At 39.9% G+C, this 22,086-nt stretch overlaps 1 protein-coding gene across 1 annotated transcript; it reads right to left on the bottom strand.

Annotated features, from left to right (window-relative positions):
• Positions 1–7,923: 7,923 nt before the first annotated feature.
• Positions 7,924–17,505, bottom strand: LOC141508731 (sialic acid-binding Ig-like lectin 13). The gene is made up of 5 exons (XM_074217586.1): positions 17,256–17,505; positions 16,512–16,862; positions 15,997–16,449; positions 15,452–15,770; positions 7,924–10,926 (listed from the first exon to the last, which is right to left on the bottom strand). Exons 1-4 carry the CDS (start codon positions 17,287–17,289, stop codon positions 15,547–15,549), a joined length of 1,062 nt encoding a protein of 353 aa, XP_074073687.1. The 5' UTR covers positions 17,290–17,505; the 3' UTR covers positions 7,924–10,926; positions 15,452–15,546.
• Positions 17,506–22,086: the final 4,581 nt, after the last annotated feature.

Here is a 22,086-nt window from a genome sequence, read left to right as displayed (position 1 = left end):
TTTTAAGACTTCATCTATTTCTTTCTGGAGTTCAGGTGATCTGAAATATATTCCCCAAACACTGTCACTTTTGGGTTTTTTGTTTGTTTGTTTTAGATTTATGCAAGGCACATGGGGTTAAGTGACTTGCCCAAGGTCACACAGCTAAGTGATTATTAAGTGTCTGAGGTAAGACTCAGGTCCTCCTGACTCCAGGGCCAGCACACTATCCACTGTACCACCTAGCTGCCCCAACACTGTCACTTTTGCTTGTTCCACTATTGATTCTTTCACAAAGATTTCTGAGGATGCTTGCTCCCTCTAGTTTCTGAATCTCCTCACATGATAACATCTTACATCATTATCTAACCTGTCCTTTTGGAATAAGGTATATCCTTCCCTTGAAAGTTATGCATCTTATTACACAAGGTCCCAAAGCTAGTTTAGACAGTACTTTTGTTGCCTTGAATTCAGACATAGAGTTTGTTCATCTATGTACTTATTCCCATATATAAATATCTTTTATCTAGCAAAAGCAACTATGGCTTGCCTTGGGCATTGTCTTCTTTTTGAGGTATTTAGTCTTCCCCTTTAGTCAGCAGAGGAAAACCCTAAAGGTACTGGTATGAAAAGAATTGCCCACCTTATAAATAATGAGATTGATTTGAAGGACTTTTAATCTTAGAGTGAAAATCTTGATTCTATTTGGCATCCATTCTCTGAAAACTTTTTTAAGAATTTGAAAATACAAACAAATAGTCTGCAGATTTCATAAAACACTCTGAACCTCTAAGTTAGATGTTTATCTAAAAAACCAAGAGAATTATCTTCCTGACAATTGAATTCAGAATAGTTAATGTCTATTTCCTTTCCCTCTTTCACATTCTCCTTAGCAAAAATACAATCTCAGTTTAAATTATCTTTATTCAGAAAACTATTGTTTAAATAAGCAGTAAGAAAAATTTTCACAAAGCATGGACACAATGCAAACACAGCATAATTAGCAACTCCATCAGAAGCATGGGGCAATAAAAAAAGAGAGAAATAGAGTAGAGCAGATGCATTATTGTTCTAGCATTTTCTCTTGTCAAAGTATAAGATTATCAAAACTATAATCTTGGTAAAAAGATTGGTTTCTTTAGAGAGTACTCAGTATTTACATATCAGTAAATAAGAAATTAAAACTTCTATATATCTCACAAAAGCAGGAGGACAATGATCAGAGACTTTGGAGACTTGCCCTATCAGGAGGAGACCAGTGATCAGATCATGTTATACGTGGATGATAGTCTTTGAGGAGCAGTTCTGGGCAGAGATATTGTGTAACTTTAACAGTCAGACCACAAGGGAAGTTAATGGTTTTTCCTATTTCATTTTTTTGCATAAGAGTCCATTTTTTCCCCATTTACATGTGGTCATTTTCAGAAATGGTCTCCACCTAAAACTTAAAAGTGTCTTACCTATATTTTCTGCCATTTCATTTTACCCCTATATTTTTAAGGTTTTTACAGTTTTAGGTTTAACACTCTGAAAAGCCAGAATTCATACCTTCTATGTTGAATTCCCTCTAAATAAACTGAGATGCCAAGGAAATAAAAGGCCTCCAGCTACTAAATTGTGCAGAGTCAATCTCCTGGGAAAACTCATGCATCTTCTACTGACCCTGCCACTCTTTACCACTGCTACCACCTTCCATCTTAAATTCCTGCTGCAAATTCCCCTTTCTTCCATTCTTTTCCATTATACTTATCCAGAAATGTATTGCTTTTCTTTTCAAACTCCTATAGTTTTGGAAAATTCCACCCTCCAGTCCTGCACCTGCAATGAGTTCTCTCTTATTTTCAACAGAAATACTATCCCAAGAGGTTTTTTTGGGACATAGACATAGACAAAAGCAGCCAGTCCAAGTCTTCCAAGAAAGAATGGATAAAGTCTATGTTTGTGTCTATTGATATCTATTTCTCTTCTCTACTGTGTAGTATCTGCTGCTCTTATGGTGCCCAATATGGCATAATAGAAGCGTGAGTTTTTCCTCTATACTCTTCCATTTTCAATTTAAAGCTCTCTTGTTGAATTCAAGAAACTCTCGGAAAATCATGAAATTCCATAGTTTGAAGGGAGTTCAGTGGCCATTGGCACATGAAGTATCAACCAGATTCCCCAAAAGAAATTCCCCCCACAACACCCTCAGAAACCATTCATGTAGATTAATCTTGGAGATCTCTAAGGAGGAGAAGCCTAATCCTTCTGGAAATTTTTCCCTTCGATAATCCTAATTATTAGAAGGTTTTTGTTGATTTTATACCAGTGTCAGTTATTTTGTGATTACCACCTATGACTTCTATTTCAGAACTCTTATACCAAACAGAATAAATGCAACCCCTCTTTCATATGACAACCCTTCAAAAATATAAAGACAATTATCAAGCCTTCCTTGAGTCTCTTATTCTCCAAGCTATATAATCACAATTCTTTATAGTGATTCACTTAGGCCCTTCATAGCACTGTCTACCCTTCTCTGAAAATTACTACTTAGACAATGTCATTCATAAATTGACATTGGCAGCATTCCAAATGTGGAATGATTCAGTCAGAGTAAAGAGACACAATGACACTAATGTCTCTCTTAATGCTTCTGAGTACTATAGGAGGACTTGTGTTAGGGGTTTTGTTACCCCCATAAGACTGTTGGATTTACATTTCATTAAAATCCTCAGAATTTTTGTAAATTGAGATTTTGTTGAACCATTCTTCCCCCATTTTTTCCTTGTGAAGATGATTTCCTAAGCCTAAGCTTAATCAATCAATAAATATGATTGTAGAAGGCTTCTTGTATACAGGGAGGTCAGAGTGAAAGAGAGAACATGTCAGGCAGGGAAAATAGTCAGAGAACATGATCAGAGTTAAAAGACAGAGTGGTGTTCATGGAACAGCCAGAAGGCCAGTGTCACTAAATCAAAGAAGTAAGGTATAAGAAGACTAGAAAGCTAGGAGAGGGCTAGGTTATGAAGTGTTTTAAATGTCATCTACAGTATTTGTTCATCTGGGCCAGAACACTGGCAAACATCAATACTGGTTTGATGAAAATGATGGAGAAGTACAGAAAATGTTCAATGGGAAAATGAGAACTCCCAGGGTTTCCCAGTGATAGTTGATCCATTTCTAAGAAGGCAGCATTTAATTCTTTTTTTTTTTTAGGTTTTGCAAGGCAAAAGGGGTTAAGTGGCTTGCCCAAGGCCACGCAGCTAGGTAATCATTAAGTATCTGAGACTGGATTTGAATCCAGGTACTCTTGATTCCAGGGCTGGTACTTTATCCACTGTGCCACCTAGCCGCCCCCTGGCAGCATTTAATTCTATCAAAAGTAAAGTACAAGCAAAGTTTAGAGAGATGCAGGACTCTTGGCTCAGTAAGAAGAGAGCAGATAATAACAAGCCAAAGTTCTTTTATGAAGCCCTGAAGACTATTTATGGGCCAAGGACCTATAGTGCATCTCAATACTCAGTGCTGATGGATCCACATTGATTAATGATAGGGCCATGATCCTAGAGAGATAGACTGAACACTTCTTAACAGATCATCATCAATCAATGAAGAAGCTATTGACTGTTTATCTCAAGTTGAAGTCAATCAGTCCCTAGCTGAAGTTCCAACTAAAGAAGAGGTTTGAATGCCAATAGGCTCCTTTCAAGTGGCAAAGCATCTGGTAATGATTCTATTGCAGCTGAAATCTGCAAGGTTGGAGGGAGGGGGTCCATTGACCATCAAAAAACTGACTAAAATTTTCCAGATTATATGACATGAAGGCTCAAGGAGTCAAGGATGCCTCCATTGTCCATCTCTATAAAGGTAAAGGAAACAGATTGCCCTGTAACAATCACAGAGATGTGTTTCTCTTTTAGCCAGATTCTTGCCAGAGTTCTTCTCAATGGGTTGATCCTTCACCTGGGAGATGGTCACCTCCATGAGAGCCAGTGTGCCTTCAGATGGGGTTGAGGAACAGTTAGTATGGTATTTGTTGCCCCACAACTCCAGGAAAAATGCCAGAAGCACATTTGTAGATGTGACCAATGCCTTTGACACCATCTGTTGTGAGGCCTTATTGGAAAATTACATCAAAATTTGGTTGTCCAGAGAAGATCATAAGTATTGTGTGACAATTTCATGACAGCATGAATTCCCGGGTTCTGGATAGTGGATGATGCTCCCGAGATTTCCCAGTCACCAATGGAGTGAAACAAGGATGTGATCTTGCTCCCATGATTTTCCGCCTGATGTTTTCAGCCATGTTATCAAATAACTTTACTGAGGATGAACACAGCATCAAGGTCAGCTACTATACTGATGGTAAATTCTTCAACTTGAAAAGGCTAGAAGCCAAGACCAAAGTGGAGGTTGTGTTGGTACATGATCTTCTGTTTGCAGATGATTGTACCTCAATGCACCTTCTGAAGGTCAGATGCAACAAAGTATGGATTGATTCTCTGCTACTTGTGCTCATTTTGGTCTAACAATGAACCCAAGAAAGTATAGGTGCTCTGTTGTGTCATATGTATTCCAGGCTAAGAGCTATGAAGGGTTAACACAGAAATAGTTATGTGCTTTAACAAGCAAGATGTGCTTCAGAGCTTAGACAAGAGAGTAGCTGCATGTGTGAGCTAGGAGGTACATTCCCAGGCCCAGATAGATAGCACATTCTGAGATAATTACCTTCTGCACTCTGTTTATCAAATCACTGTTTGGTTCTCAAAACAATCTTCTCTCTGTTTAGCAGAACACTGTTTGGTTCTCAAAACAATCACCTAAGACATACACAAGGTATGCATGTGAAAAAAATGCTTGCTAAGACGCTTATGTAATTGGTTACGTAAATGTAGAGTATAAAAGTATGTATCCTGTGATCAATAAACGAACCAGCTTATGCATCATATTGATGTCGGCCTGGGTTCCCTCCTCCGGACTCGACAGTGCTCCATCAACCAGCACCCTACCATCTAGATCTGGATCTATGGGTTACAGTAAATGAAGAAGCTTTGAGTACTATGGAAAAGTTCACTTACCTTGGCAATGTCCTTTCCAGTGATGTAACAAGTTGACAATGAGGTTGACACTGGCATTGCCAGAGCTAACTCAGTTTGGGGGAGGCTCCAAAAGAAAGTGTGGGAGAGAAGAAATATTGGAATGACTATCAATCTGAAGACCTACAGAGTCCTTGTGCTTATCTCATTGCTATATGTCTCTGAAACTTGTCCTGCTTTTTTTGAGGTCATTTGAAGCTGATTTTGTTCCAGGTTCCCATTTGTATTACTTTTTATGTGTTTCAAGTATTTTTCCTTATAAATAACATATTGGAAGATTCTATTTTTCTAATCTTTTCATCTTCTTGCTGGTAAATGATTGTTTGCATATCTCCTTCCCCAATTAGACTGTGAACTCCTTGAAGGCAAGGGCTGGCTTTTACCTTTCTTTGTGTCCCCAGTGATTAATTCAGTGCCTAACACAAAGTAAACACTTATTGACCATCTGGCATTCAAGATTGCTATGCCTATGGCTATTTTCTTACCATTCCTGCCCTCCCTCTTAGTCCCCTATATTACCCTCCACCCTTGTTTGGTTCCTAACCTCTCCTATTTCTCTTTTAAGTTTAATGGAAATCTGGTGTAAGGGGAGTGGCATAATTTTCTTCTATCTTCCTTTATCTGATTCAGATGAAAGTGAGAGAAAGAGGAATTCATATTTTGGTCTAGTTTTGGAAAGCAGAGGAGAAAGAATGTTCCAGCTAACCCTTCTTACAAGGAAGCATTTGATGGATCGGATGGAGGAGGAGCATGTGAATTTAGAAGTCTCCTAGGATTGGGAATTTCCTCTCTCCCCATTAGCATTTTTTGTTGTTGTCTTTTGCTCATATTCAACTCTTGTAGATCCCATTTAGGATTTTTTTTTTGGCAAAGATACTGGATTAGTTTGTCACTTCCTTCTCCAGATAATTTTAAGATTAGGAAACTGAGGCAAATCAGGTTTAGTGTCTTGCCTAGGGTCAGACAACTAGTAAGTACGTAAGACCAGATTTGAAATCAGGAAGATGGGTCCACATTTTATGATGCCACCTAACATCAACATCTTATCAGTGTTCGTAGGACATCTGATTCAATGTTTGCCCTGGACTCCAAGAACAGAGAGAAGGAAAATTCAAGGCTTTATTAAAGAATCCTGTGAAAAAGCTATACCATTTCTTTTTTTTTAAAGGAAAGATTTTATTTATTTTGAGTTTTACAATTTTCCCCCAATCTTACTTCCCTCCCCGCCCCACAGAAGACATTCTGTTAGTCTTTACATTGTTTCCTTGGTATACATTGATCTCAGTTGAATGTGATGAGAGAGAAATCATATTCTTAAGGAAGAAAAATAAAGTATAAGAGACAGCAGCATTACATAATAAGATAACGGGGTTTTCCCCCTAAATTGAAAGTAATAGTCTTTGGTCTTTCTTCAAACTCCACAATTCTTTCTCTGGATACAGATGAATCACAGATACCCCAAAATTGTCCCTGGTTGTTGCATTGAATGGATAAGTACATCCATCAAGGTTGATTGTCACCCCCCATGTTTCTGTTAGGGTGTACATTTTTCTGGTTCTGCTCATCTCACTCAGCATCAGTTCATGTGAATTCTCAGGAGTTTTTTTTTTTTATCATGCCACAGTTAATTTATACCCACATAGCCTTGTCAGGTACCCTCATTACAACCATCCCAATATAAACACAACCCTTAAGAGTTAAAAGTTTGCTCAAATCACAGTTAATTTCTACCTACAACCTCTGTCTAAGTATATTCCTTTCTTTTTTTAATATTTAATATTTATTTGTTCTCATTTTGTACAAATAATGTTTTTATACATTAATAAAAATTCTAGTTTAAGAGTAAACAAAATACCCCCTCCACCCAAAAAATATAAACTCACTTGAGCGATAAAGTAAAGGGGAGAGAAAAACTTAAAATGAAAAAAAATAATAGTAATAATTGTAGGCATGGCCAGGTGGTGCAATGGACGGAGCACCAGCCCTGGAGCCAGGAGCACCTGAGCCCATATCCAGCCCCATACACTTAACAATCACCCAGCTATGTGACATGCAAGCCACCCAAACCCCACTGCCCTGAAAAAAAAACCAAAAAAAGAAAAAAAAAGACCCAAAATAAAATAAAATAGTAGTAATAGTAGGGGTGGCTGGGTGGCAGACAGAGCATTGTCCCTTGAGCCAGGAGCACCCGGGTCCAAATCTGGCCTCAGACACCCAATGATCACCCTGCTATGTGGCCCCAGGCAGGCCATCCAGCCCCATTTGCCTTGCACCCCTCCCCCAAATAATAATAATAAAAATGTGCTTCAGTCTTTGTTCCAACACCAACAACTCTGTCATGGGTGGATCACATTCTTTATGATAAGTCCATCACAAAAGTTATTTCCATATTTTTCCACCATTGCCATTGCTGATCGCAACTCCCTCCTTTCATATTTCTCCACTATCATGTACTATATTTTCTCTCTCCTTTCACTCTGACTCTGCTGTAAGGTAGCTGAGTGGTGCAGCAGACAGATCCCTGGTCCTGGGGCCAAGAGGCCCTGAGCCCCCATACCACCCCTTAGGCCCAGAATCCACCTGGCCCTATGGTCCCAGACAGGCCATCCAATCCCAGCCCCTTGCAAGAAGCAAAAAAGAAAATGTGTTATATCTGACCACTCTCCCACCATGGTCCATCCTCTCCTCCTTCATTCACATCCCCACCCCTTCCCCCTGTCCCCCCCTCTCCTTCTTACTCCAGATGTCTATATCCCATTGAGTATATATGCTGTTTCCTCTCCCAGCCACCTCTGATGAGAGCAAAGGTTCCCTCATTCCCCCTTGCCTTCCCCCTTCCATATCATTGCAATAGCTCATTGTAATAAAGAAAAATCTTATTATATGAGATATCTTGGCCTATTCCCCCTCTCCTTTTCCTTTCTCCCATTACATTTCCCTTTTTTTCTATTGACTCCATTTTTATATCATATTTTATCTTCAAATTCAGCTTTCTCCTGTGCTTCAACTATATAAGCTCCTTCTACCCACTCTATTAACTGAGAAGGTTCATATGAGTAATATCAGCATCATTTTTCTATGCAGGAATACATGCAGTTCATCATCATTAAGTCCCTCGTATTTTCCCCTTCTCCTCCAATCTCTATGCTTCACCTGAGTCCTGTCTTTGAAGATCAAACCTTCTGTTCAGCTCTGGTCATTCCAACAGGAACATTTGAAATTCCCCTGGTTCATTGAAAAGCCATCTTTTTCCCTAGAAGAGGATATTCATTTTTTTTCTGGGTAGTTGATTCTTGGTTGCATTCTAAGCTCTTTTGCCTTCTGGTATATTATATTCCAAGTCCTACAACCTTTTAATGTAGTTTCTACTAAGTCCTGTGAGATCCTGACTGCAGCTCCATGGTATTTGAATTGTGTCCTCTGGCTGCTTGTAATATTTTCTCTTTGACTTGGGAGTTCTGGAACTTGGCTATAATATTCCTAGGGGTTGGTTTTTTAGGATCTCTTTCTCAGAGGGATTGGTGGATTCTCTCCATTACTATTTTGCCCTCTGCTTCTAGGATATCAGGGCGATTTTCCTGTAGTAATTCTTTGAAAATGATGTCAAAGCTCTTTTCCTGATCATGACTTTCAGGTATTCCAATAATTTTAAAATTATTTTTCCTAAATCTGTTTTCCATATCAGTTGTTTTTTCAATGAGATGTTTCACATTTTCTTCTAATTTTTCATTTTTTTTGGTTTTGAAATAATGAGTCCTGGTTTCTCATAAATTCATCAATCTCCCTGAGTTCTATTCTTTGTCTGAAGGATTTGTTTTCTTCAGAGAGTTTTCTTATTTCTTTTTCCATCTGGCCAATTCTGTTTTTTAAAGCATTCTTCTCCTCAATAACTTTTTGAACTGTTTTATCCATTTGACCTAAGCTGGTTTTTATTTTTTTTGGATTTCCTTGACTAGACTGCTGACTTCATTTTCATGTTTTTCCTGCATCTCTCTCATTTCTTTTCCCTGTTTTTCTTCTAACTCCCTCATTTGATTTTCAAAGTCTTTTTTGAGCTCTGTCATAGCCTGAATCCAATTTTTATTTTTCTTAGAGTCTTTAGATGCAGGAGCTTGTACTTCCTCATTTTCAGACTGAGTATATTGATCCTTCTTGGGATCATAGATAATGTATTTCTCAGTGGTGTTCCTCTTGTTTCTCTGCTTGCTCAGTTTCCCAGCCTGAGCCTGGTTTTGGGGTGCTTCCTGAGCTTTTGGGACACTCTCACAAGGGTCTCAGTGTGTGAGGCTCTGTCCTCCCTCCTGGTCTGTGAATGACCATATGTGCCCCCCCTCTGCTACGGAGCTGAGGTGGAGGGGGCCCCTGCTGTTCTATTGGGGGGGGGGCCTAGACTGTGATCAGAATTTGAATGTGTTCAGAGCCCCAAAGTCCTGTTCCAGGGGCAAAGGACAGAGCTCTGCAGTCTGTCTCTTCACTCCCCTCCCTAGGTTCAATGGGCTCATGCCCTGGGGGCTCCTGTTTACCAGCTCTTCCCCCTGCTTCTGTTCCTGGATCTGGGATGCCGAAAGACCAGGTTGCTTGCTGTGTGCCCTGATGGCTGAACTTCATATGCTCATTCTGGCAGAGGTCCCCCTACTGTTCCCCCAATTTATGCCTGGTGCTCCCCAGGGCCTAACTCAGGAAATTCCCCCACGGCTGTGAGCTGTGGCTCTCAGCGCCCTGACGCTGCCTCCGTGAGGCTGAAGTTCTCTCGCTCTGGTGGGCCACCCCTCCAAACCCAGGGAGCAGAGCCTTTCTGCTCTTTTCCAGGTTATCTTCAGTAGAACTGCCTCACTGGGTCCCTCTGTGGGTTCTGTCTCTCGAAGATTTAGTTAGAGTCCTTAGTTTCTAAGATTTATGAGAGAGCGCCTAAGACACGATCTGCTCTTATCGCCATCTTGGCTCTGCCCCCTGAAAAAGCTATACCATTTCTAAGGAAAACATTTTAAACTCCTGAAAAGGGAGTTACAAAAACTTTGAGTTATCTTTTTTACTCTACATGCTGAGTTTTGAGCCAAGATACTTTTGGGCATCTTGTGAACTTGTGAGAAAGTATATCATAGACATTTTAAGAGGGAATGTATTTGATATCCATTGCTCCAATTCAAACATCTTAATAAATATCCTTTTTAAAGGTTCGTTGAGTGTGGCTGACTGATAACAACTATCAATAGTGGCAGGATATGTGCTGGTAAGGATTCTTGAAAACTAGACCAAAACTAGAACAAAACTCAGTTTCTAGAGATTACAGTCCTTGGGAAACTAGTATACAGACTCTGAGCACCTAAGTCAATGAAAGTGGGAGGTGAGATAGCAACTCCAAAAGACATGGTTCCTAAGGGTCCTCCAATTACTGACACTCTGTGTTCCATAACCCCTGACACAAATAGACAGGGCTTTGTTGCCTTGACAAGTACCATAGAAAAAGGAATGACTTACTGAAAAGAAAATCTCTTCTGACTCTCTAATGCCCTCTCTCTCCTCCACTTCTGAGGGAGGCAGAGGGAAAAGTGTTTCTGTTGTCATTATCAGACTGATGAGAAAAGAAAAGGGCTTGAGACCTGGACATTCAGACCGAGCAAATGAACACTCTCTATGCTTTGATGAGAAGGCATCCACCTTATTTCTTCTCCCTCCCTGTGAGACTCAGTTCCTTATGAAACCTATATTGGAAGGCTTGGTTTGAAGCCTGTGCTTCTCTGGTTTCTGGCTCTCTTTGGTCACCTCAGGAATTAGATCTTCCGAATTTGATGGCTGCATAGTACAGTTCCTCTGATGGAGCTTGTGTAGCTGGGCTACGGTTGGGAACTCTGGAATCTTGTCGCTCATCCTGCAGGAGTACAGGACAAAGAATCAAATACAGGCCCAGGAAGGATCTTGACCTGATCATCAGGATCCCAGCATTAGAAAGGAAACAGTGTTGGTTTATGAATGGGGAGTCTTTCATTTAGGGCTATTCGGTGCACTTTGCTTAAGCATGTGATGTACCTGTCTTGGGAGGAAGGGAGAGGGAAGATAGGTAGGATGGGAAGAGTTGTTAAGAAAAATAGAGAGGTGGGGTGGCTAAGTGGCCCAGTAGATAGAGCACAGGTCCGGGAGTCAGGAGGACCTGAGTTCAAATCCAAACTCAGACACTTAATGATTGCCTAGCTGTGTGACCTTGGGCAAGTTACTTAACCCCATTGCCTTGCAAAAATAAAATTAAAAAAAACAAAAAAAGAAATACAGAGGGGAAAATCTTGGACTAGAAGTTGGAAGGTCAGGTTTCAGGTCTGGGTGAAATAGGAGAGGATCTTTCCCTACTGAGACTTAAGTTTCCCCTTCTGTGATAATAGCTAATTTTTGAAGGATTTTGGAATCTAATAAGTGATTTGCATACCTTATCTCATTGGACTCTTAAAATAACCTCATGAAGAAGGTTATTATTAGCTCTATTTTATGCATATGCACAAATGAGTCTCAGAGTTTTAAAATGATTTACACAAAGGAAATTCAGAATTTGCTTTTTGTTTGTTTTTTTCTTTTGTTTCCTTTTTGGTAGAGTAATGAGATAAAGTGACTTGCCTAAAGTCACATAGCTAGTAAGTATCAAGTGTCTGAGGCCAGATTTGGACTCCGGTCCTTCTGACTCCAGGATTGATTCCTTTCTGATATAATTCTCCCGATTTGCAAGGTTCTGATTCAAGACATATTTCACTTTTTCTTCCTTCCCATCTCTAGGGGATTCCTTCATGCAATGGGATCATAAGATCAAGGATTTAGGGGTAGAAGTAACCCCTAAATTCATTGCACCACCTAACTACCCCCCAGAAATATCAGAATTTGGCTCAGAACCCTCTTTATAACTACACATTCAGTCCTGCCAAGCTCTGATTAGAGTAGAGCATTTAGATGCTCTTTTGTGACCATGGTAAGCCCATTACCCTTTCTGAGATTTAGTTTTAGCCAAGAAAAATTAAGAAAGTTGGACTACAGAATCACCAAGAAACTTGAATATGTTTCTTCCTTTGGTACATATTTACATCTATGTAAATGACTGGAATAGGAGAACATTGTTCTCCCTAGGATCAACTATAATGAACTCAGCTCCAAGAAACAATTAAGTGATCAAGGACAATTCTAAAAGACTTGTGATGGAAAATGCTATTCACATCCAAAGAAAAAACTATGGAGTCTGAAAACTAACCAAAGCACCTTTTTTCACTCTAAAACTTTTTCCCCTTATTTTCATATTTTTCCCCTTTAGTTCTGATTCTTCTTTCACAATATGACTAATATAGCAATATGTTGAACATGATTATATATGTCTAATCTAGATTGCTAGATTTCATGGGGAAGGGTGAGAGGAAGGAAGGAGGCAGAAAAATGTGGAACTCCAAAGCTTACAAAAAGCTTTTGAAAACTATCTTTACAAGGTGGCTAGGTGGTGCACTGGATAGAGCCCTGGAGTCAGGAGGACCTGAGTTCAAATCTAGCCTCAGACACTTCATAATTACCTAATTGTGTGACCTTGGGCAAGCCACTTAACCCTATTGCCTTACAAAAACCTAAAACAACTATCTTTACATTTCATTGAAAAAATTAGATTAAATAACATTTAAAACATCTTTTTTTTAGGTTTTTGAAAGGCAAATGGGGTTAAATGGCTTGCCCAAGGCCACACAGCTAGGTAATTATGAAGTGTCTGAGACCAGATTTCAACCCAGGTACTCCTGACTCCAAGGCTGGTGCTTTATCCACTACACCACCTAGCCTCCCCTATTCAAGACATTTTTAAAAATAAAATGAATGAGTGAAACTAGATGGGTTCTAAGGCTATGCCAGTCACTGACTGGGTACCCTTGGTTGAGTCCCTTTCCTCTCTGGGCCACAGGATTATTCTTTGTACAACTGAGATGGGTCAATCTAGGTGATATATCTAAGCTCCTTTACAGGACTGGAGTCAGAAAATGGATATCTGAAAGTCTTCATTCCATTATGAGGTGAACTCAGCTAAGGCACTTCTTTCTCTGGTAATTTTTAATTATTTTGTCTGTCAAGTGAGTAGCTTGAAATAGTTGATTTTTCCTTTTTTTTGGTTTTTGCAAGGCAATGGGTTTAAGTGACTTGCTCAAGGTCATACAACTAAGTAAGTATTAAATGTCTGAGGCCATATTTGAACTCAGGTTCTCCTGATTCCAGGGTCAGTGCTCTATCATTCAGCCACCTAACTGTCCCCAAAGTGGTTGATTTCAGAGGTTCCTTCCATCTCTAAATTCTTGATCTTACGATCCTATTGCATGAAGGAATCCCCTGGAGATGGGAAGAGAAAGTGAGATTTACCTTGAATTATCTTGTAAATAGAGAGTAAGTGACCAGGGCCAAAGACTTTCCTGCTATAGACCAGAAGACTGTCAGAGATGTGAATTAATTAAGAGACCCACTATTTCCAATGACTCATTGGACAAAAAAAAAGCATAATCAGGGTCCAGAAAAGGGAAAAGACACAACCCCCCATTCCTCATTTTATTTTTTCTTAAGCCCCATCAATTGAGTTTCTGAGCTTATCATTCAACTGAAATTTCTCTTCTTAAAAAGTGATTGAACAATTTCATAGCCTATCTTTTAGTTTCAGATTTAGTTCCTGAACCTCTCTGCAACTACTCTCTCCTCCTGGATAACTTTAATTCTCCTTGGTTTTCTGAATGGGTTTCCTGCTTGTTTTCTTGATTGATTTATTACCATGGCGCAACCTCTAACTGTGGGGATCCCCCAAAACTCTACTTTGGTTCATCATTTTTCTTTTTTACATTCTCACATTTTATGATTTCATTACTTCCCATTGGTTTAATTACCATTTTCAAACATCTGTCCCATAGCCCTAGGCTCCAACAGTCCTCGCTTAACTGTATTTTAGATGATCCCAACATCTGCATTGCATATGCATCAAAATCTCTACTTATCTAATCCAGAACTCATTATCTTTCCTCCCAACTCATCTCCCCATTAGTGCCAAGGGCACTGCCACACTTTTTCTTCATGACTCAGGAAGCACAGCCTTCTATAAGACCCTTTCCTGATTCCCCAGCCAGTAGAGTATTTCTGATAACTCCTTTGTGATTTTTTCCAGGATACACTTGTATGCATATATTTTTTTGTCTCATACTAGAGTATGGGGGAGGTGGCTAGGTGGCCCAGTGGATAGGACACCGGTCCTGGAGTCAGGAGTACCTAAATACAAATCTGACCTCAGATACTTAATAATTACCTAGCTGTGTGACCTTGGGCAAGTCACTTAACCTCATTTCCTTGCCAAAAAAAGGTAAAAAAAAAAAAGGAATACAGGGGGCAGCTAGGTGGCACAGTAAATAGAGCTTGGGCCCTGGAATTAGGAGGACCTGAGTTGAAATCAGACCTCAGACACTTAATACCTAGCTGTGTAACCTCAGGCAAGTCACTTGCCCAAACCCCATTGCCTTAAATAAATAAAAATTTTTCAAAGAATATAATGGGAACAATGGAAGGGATACAAAGGAAAGAATATCAGACTTGGAATCAGGGAAACTTAATCCCGTGAATTCAAATCTGGCTCCAGACATTTATCAGTTGCTTAACTCTGGACAAATCATTTAATCCTGATTGCCTCAGTTTCCTCAAATGAGCTGGAGAAGGAAATGACAAATAACTCTAATATATTTGCTAAGAAACCCTTAAACAGGGTCACAAAAAAGTCAGACACAATTAAAAAGTGACCAAACAGGCACAAGAAGATTATTTAATATTTTAAATGACCAACCCATCCAACTTCCTAATTTCCCTATTTCTATTGAGGACACTGCCATTGGGTCCATCAGTTAGTCATACCAGCCACCCAGATACATGATTTAGTATCATATTCAATTCTTCATTCCTACACCTTCACACACACACACACACACACACACACAGAATTTCCCCCATGTTTTGTGCATTCTGTCTTCACCGGTTCCCTTGTATCCATGTCCTCTACTCCATTCGTTTCACCACTATTCTAGCTTAGACTCCCGTAGACTATGATAAGTCTCCTATTATGCTCCACTTCCACTTTTCCCCTCTCTGATCCATTCTCAATAATCAAATTCTAAATATGTCAAAGAATAAATCAAGGAAATAATCATTTCATTAAAGATAATAACAACAATGAGACAACATGCCAGTAGTTAGGGGGAATTTATATCTTTAAATGCTTATATCCATTTTAAAAAAAGAAAAAGAAAATCAATGAATGGACATGGAAATAAATGATGGGAGTCACTTTTGAATATCTTCATTCAAATCCAAACTCTGACTTTTGGTGGGTGTAAATAGGATTTCAGTACCATGGTCATCTGACTTACCAAAATGACTCCTCCAGGAACCTGATTCATACAATTCACCTTCTTCCTGTCCTGGGAGTCTGGGTCCTCAACCCTCCTCTTTCTCCTCAGGAACTTCACACTGAAGAAATGAGACTAATATTTGGTGACAGGACCCTTGATTCCTTCCACTCTCCACTTCCAGACTCTGCAGTGGTCTCTCTTTCCAATCCTTGTCTCAGTTCTTGTGTTGCCTCCCTACTCATCATGCCAGACTGAGGGAAAAAAGCAAGCATGGCCACGATCCCAGATCCCAGAAGGAACCCATTAAAGAATATGGGAGTTTCTGGTCTTGTCCTGGCTGTAAAGAGAAAAGATCAGATGAGGGAGGCTCTCCCAGGACCCAGGCAACTTGCCCCTGAACCCTATACTTCCTTCCCTTGGAGACTTGAAGCTTTATAAAACACATCTTGTGACTCCCTTGGGAGTTCCGTAGTGACCATGGTAGTCTCTCTATTTTGTAGAAGAGGGTCCTGGGGCTTGGAGAAAGGAAGGGATTTGCCAGGGTCAGGCACCCCAACACTCACAGTTTACGCTGAGCTGAACAGTTATCTCTGTGCTCACATTGGCCCCAGGGAAGGTCATCTGACAAGTGAGGTTGGTGCCATGGTCCTGGAGCTTTGGCATGAGGGACAGCTTAGAGAAATAGGGGAAGTCTTGGCTGCATCCCTGGGAGGAGACAGCAGTCCCCGTCCAGGAGAAAATGGGAGATGTCCCCTCCATACACGTCCAGAATGCTCCCCAGAAAACAGTCACTGGCTGATTCTCCTCTAGGGTCTGTGGAATGTAGATGACTGGCTTCTCCGTCAGAGCTGGAGGAGAATAAAGGAAGAGAGCCAGGGGCTGGAGAAGAAATGAAACCAGCAGGTGACCCCTCCCTCCAGTTCTCAAGCCCTCCACACTTCCCCCTAGCTTTACCAACTTGACCTGAGTCAAATCCCTGTGGTCTTTCTTTCCCTTAGGACATGGATCCTGAAGGGCTTAGGAGATCAAGGGATTGGATTTCTTCCCTGTCATACCTCTCACATTCAGATTGAATGTAGTCTTGTAATTAGATTATATTTTATATCCGGGCCCCTCACTATTCGAAAGAAGTATTTCCCACTGCCTCCTCTCTGAGCATCTGTGATACACGAGGAGCAGTTCTTCCAAGGGATCCCAATAAGATGAAATCGCCCCCTTGATTTCTCTTGAGCCTCTCGAGTCAGATCATTTGTCACCACAGGATTTTCTTTATAGATGTTGGCTTCCTCCTTAAACCAGGATCCAAGAGCAAAAGGTAAACTTGTCTGAGGGTGAGAGAAATTGCAGAGAATATTGATATACAGACCCTCCTGCACAGTCACTGATGTTGGGACATGCAGATCACATGCACTATGCTGGGACAGGGACCCTGGAGGAAGAAGAGATTCATCAACAGTATTATGATTAGCAGTAATAGCAGGAAAAGATCTCCACAGAGAATATCAGAACTTGGAAGGACCTGGAAGAGCTAAGTCAAAGCTAAGAATGACCAGATGTTGGAACAAGCCTTAGATCATTGCAATGGGAAGGTTACCATGACCCTTACTTAGAACTTCAAAGAAGGTAAAAATGTTACAGCTCACTTAAGCCAATCCATTTATTTGCTGATGAGGAAAACAAGTGCCAGAGAGATTTGGGTTGTGGTCAAAAATCTCCATGCCAGTTTCAGAAGCAGGATTCCAGCCAAGGACCCATTATCCCATATTCCCAAGGCTTATGGGAGAGTCTTGCCCATTCCCAGTCTTATGCTGTTCCTACTCACCCCCCAAGGACAGTAGAAACAGAGGCAGCAACATCTCTGAATCTGGAGAAAAGTAGGCTCTGCCTGGGCACTGGTTGGATCACTTCCAAGACTTCTGTCCAAAGAGTATCAGGTATTAAGAACAAAGGGGAATCTGGAAAGGAAAATTCAGGTGAGTTTACTACCTCCTTGGAGAACAGTGTCTGAAATAAGATGGGAGCTGAGGGCCCCAAAGGAATTTTCACTGGCTCCTAGTCTGGTTTACCTGACTACTCTAGTCTATACTATCTAGTCCAAGGGTGCGAAGGAGGAGACCCGAGTTCTGTGTGCTTAAGAAAGGGGTGCTAAAAATAGAAAAAAGGAAACTCTCAACTTTCCCCAACCCAGAGGGAGAAAGAGAAAAAGGAGAAGTGAAAGTCCCAGGCAGAATTGTATACTATTGAGAAGTGAAGAATAGCCTAGGTTAACAGTTGAAAAATAGGCCTTATTTACTGGCTGTGTGACCCCAGGCAAGGCATTTAACACCTGTCTACCTCAGATTTCTCATCTGTAAAATGGATATAATAATAGCCTACCTCCCAAGGTTGTTATTAAGATCAAGGAGATTATAACTGTTAAGCTCTTAGGACAGTGACTAGCATGTACAAAGTTCCATATAAATATTAGGAATTATTGTGATTTTTGCCTTTCAAGGATGCAGAGCTAGCTTCATCCTGAGGCAGCCCATTTCGCATTTTTATTGGTCATTGTTTATTTCAAATAAACATGTTTTATCTCTCCAGTGCATTGCCCCACCCAAGTGAACAATTTTATTAATGAAAAATTAAACCCTAATAGTAAATATGCCAGGTTCAGCAAAACAAATTCCTTTAATGAGTATAACTAAAAATGTATGACCCCTTCTGCATTTTAAGTCCATCATCTCCCTGACAGGAGATAAATGAGAAATCTCATGTTCAGGTCCCTGAGTCATGGTTTATCATTTCCTCAATCAAATTTCTCAAGTCTTTAAAAGTTGGTTTTCTTCAGAAGTTGTTGTCCTTATACAAACTGTTCTACTAGTTCTGCGTATTTCACTCCAAAACAATACTCAGAAATTTTCCCAGTACTCTCTAGTTTTGTTTTGTTTTTGTTTTTCACAAGGCAAATGGGGTTAAGTGGCTTGCCCAAGGCCACACAGCTAGGTCATTATATCCATCTGAGGGCGGATTTGAACTCAGGTACTCCTGACTCCAGGGCCTGAACTCTATCCACTTCGCCACCTAGCCACCCCTGCCCAGTACTCTCTAAAAAAGATCTATTTTATCATTTTAATGGCAAAATAACATTCCATTACATTCATATGTCATAATTTTTCTCAGATGAATTTCCTCCTCATTAGTTTCCAATTTGGTGCTAATACAAAAAGAATTGCTATTTTTTGTACAAGCAGATTCTTTTCCTTTCTTTGATGTCTTTGGAGTGTCAGTTTAGTAGTAGTATAACTGGGTCACTTTGGGGGCATAGTTCTAAACTGCTATCCTGAATGACTGGACCAATTCACAGCACAACCAACAATGCAGCAATATGATTATTATCCCATGAACCCTCTGCTATTGGTTTGATTCTTCTTTTGACATTTTGCTAATGTGATGGGGTCTTGTATCAGATCAGAGTGACTTTCATTTGTATTTCTACAATTTATAGTAATTTTGAGCATTTTTTTCACTCTAGAACTTTTCTCAATATCTGGGACATCCTCACCTTGAAGCATATCTTTGCCATACAAATCCTATTCTCCTATTGATGAGTTCCTCCCAAGGCTTCCATTTGGTGGGATGGGTTAGGGGCTGAAGGTGGAGGGGTAGGGTGGGTTGGCCAGCCTTCATTCTTTACTTGGTTGTGCTTCAGACTTTCTAGATTTCAACACTATCCCACTCTTCCACCAACAGCTCCCTGCTTTCTAGGTTCCTTTGTGTGGTCTCTTCCCTTGATAGAATATAAACTCCTTGAGGGCAGAGGTTGTCTTTCTTTGTTCATATTTGTATTTCTTGAGCAATGGAGTCTGAAACATGGTAAGTGCTAAAAATGACTTTTGCTTCTTTAACCATTTATCTCCTGAGGAATGGCTCTTCATGTTATATGTTTTAATCAGTTCCAGATAAAAAGATGATAGACAAGACAGATGTAAAAAGACAGAAACACAGAGGAAAAAGAGATGGGAGACAGAGACAGAGAGAGGCAGAGAGACAAAAACAGAGAGGGGAGAAAGAGACAGAGAGAACAGAGAGAGGGGGTTGCAGTTTGGTGGTAGTTCCAACTCCACACCAGTTGACCCTCCTCCGGAGGAGGGTCTCTGTCTGGATCCATCATTTAACTAACTGTTCTGGTTCTCTTACTAGGTCTACTCTAACTACCTTTCCTACATCTTCTCCAGTTCAGGCAATCCCACTGTTTGATGCCCCAAGTCTGACATTGTTTGGCACTAAATCTTTGACTGGAACCACCATATTGTGAGAAGATCCAGCTAATTAATATTACCAGCTTACTTAGTATTACCACCTCCATACCCATTGCCTGGACCCCAGAGGATGATGCTTGAACCAATTGCTCAATGATTAGTTTATTCTGACTCTATCATACTGTCCTCATCCAAGTGATTCTGGAACTAAGGCTATCAAACAAACCTCATTCTCCTTCCATTTCAACTCAATTCCATCAATGCCCCATTCAATATCTACCCACCATTTCATTATGCTCTCTGGAATGGCTTCTCTAAAGAAAACAAATTAGTCTTCATTTAACATTTTTCCCTTTTCTCTTCTTTCATCTTCTTGTATCTAGTGAGACCTAGTGATAACACAACATTCCTACCATTTCTAGAACTATTTACAATTTTGTTCATTCCCCCCACCCCATTTGTTTATTTTGGTGGAGAACTTGAAACATCTCTTGCTCCTTGTTGACACTTCCAGACTCTCTACCACCATCACTCACTACTTTGAGCAGTAACTTCTTTCTCTCCTCCTTTAAGGTTCATTCAATCCATATTTCTCAACCAATCAAAATTCGTGTATTGAATATCTACTGACTCCTAGGATCCTTTCTTCTTTTCTTCATTGAGTTTAGTCCCCAGCTCACAGTCTTTCTCTCCTCCTCATCCCAGGCTTCAACATAAATATTGATTTCTTCTCAAACACTCTAACCTCTCACTTCCTCAGCCTATTCATTTCCCATGAATATACCCTTCACTCCACTTCAGCTATGAACCTAGAATGGTCATATCCTTTATCTACCATCACCTAAAAGATTCTACTTCCATGGTTATGAATAATGACATTCCTTTGTCTGATCAGAATTATTTGTCATCACACCTTTCCCTCTACCTTACAAACCTGAAACTTGTATTTCATCCTCAGAGATATGCAATCACTTCAGGACTCAACTCTTTCCTAGGTCTACACCAAATTATACTGGCACCATTGACCTTCCTTCCCAATCTAGAATCCAAGTTTGCACAATTCAGCTTTATACTATCCTCTTCTCCTGTTTCCTTTGACCATTATCAGTGATGGCTAGAAAGCAGAATGGAGAGAATGAACTTGGGCTCATAATCCTGAGATAAATGACTGAAATAAGTAAATCATTTAATCTCGCAGTCTCAGTTTTCCAAACTGTAAAATTGATAAAATTATCCTACTTACCTCACAAGGATATGATGAGAATCAAATGTGTAAAATACTTTACAAACCTTAAAGTACTATTTATATTCTAGCTTTTATTGTAATTATTTTTATTTATTATTATTATTATTACCCAACCATTGTTCTTGTCCTGTCAAGTTCTAGCTTAGGATTACTCTGACCATCCACTGCTTTCAATACTATTCCATTGTTACCCGAACAAAGTGAGAGGAAATCAGGAGACCATGCTGCCTGTGACCACTATAAAAAAAAAAATATATATATACACGCAAATATAAAAATATACACATATAACACAGACATATAGAAACACATATGTATGTATGTATGTATGTATGAATGTATGAATGTATTGCAATCTCAACTGGGCCCTCAGTAAATCAAGGCAAACCTTTCGACTCTTCTCTAATCAGTTCACTCACCACCACAGAAGCCCTATCAAATTTTTCATCTCTTCTCATATCTCTCATGGCTGCCTCTCCTTCTTCGCTTTTAGCTGCAAAAGAAAAAACAAAGAGAGAACTATCTCTGGGGTTCCCATCAGCTTCTCCAGTATCTGTTGCATTACTGCACTGGTTGCCATGGCAACTGTCTCTGCCACTCCAGATTTGGGAATCTAAACCCAACTCCCTTTCCATTGGCCTAGGGCAATGAAGACTATCTCCTGTCCCTTCAGAGTGTTACTCAGCTATCTCTCTGGACCAACTGATTCATGTTCAACTGCTGTTAACATGGAATCCTTCTCCACGTTGGCTTTCAAAGCTAAGAAAAAGCACTCTGAAAGATGGCTACAGAATGGACTGGAATGCTGACCCTTGAGTCAAGAAGACTATCATATCATTTCAATAATCCACGAATGATGTAATAAGAGAGATCACCAAAATAATAGTAGTATCAGACAAAGGGGAGGGGACATATATGAGAGATATTAAGAAGGTAGAAATGACAAGAGTTGGAAACTAAATGAAGAATACTGGTTCTGATTCTTTGGTTTTTAAATTTATTTTTAACACATTTATCTATTTATGTATTTACTTATTCAATTGCTGATGCTCTGTTGTATTAGTATATGTGAAATAACTGCTCTGTTCTAGATCAGAGTAATCAAACTCAAACAGAAATGGAAGCCACTATCCCAATATATAAGGAGCCCTGTGGACTATATTTTG

This window comes from Macrotis lagotis, chromosome 1 (assembly GCF_037893015.1).
Source record: "Macrotis lagotis isolate mMagLag1 chromosome 1, bilby.v1.9.chrom.fasta, whole genome shotgun sequence".
NCBI classification, from domain to species: domain Eukaryota; kingdom Metazoa; phylum Chordata; class Mammalia; order Peramelemorphia; family Peramelidae; genus Macrotis; species Macrotis lagotis.
Note: the sequence above shows the minus strand (reverse complement) of the source record. Positions and strands in the feature narration are given on the sequence as shown.

Coding starts and splice junctions, on each gene's coding strand:
- LOC141508731 (XM_074217586.1), bottom strand. CDS start 17,289: ATGTTGCTGCCTCTGTTTCTACTGTCCTTGGGGG. Junction 16,863..17,255: donor GTTTCTACTGTCCTTGGGGG/GTGAGTAGGAAC, acceptor TTCTTCCTCCAG/GGTCCCTGTCCCAGCATAGT. Junction 15,771..15,996: donor TGTTCAGCTCAGCGTAAACT/GTGAGTGTTGGG, acceptor TTCTCTTTACAG/CCAGGACAAGACCAGAAACT.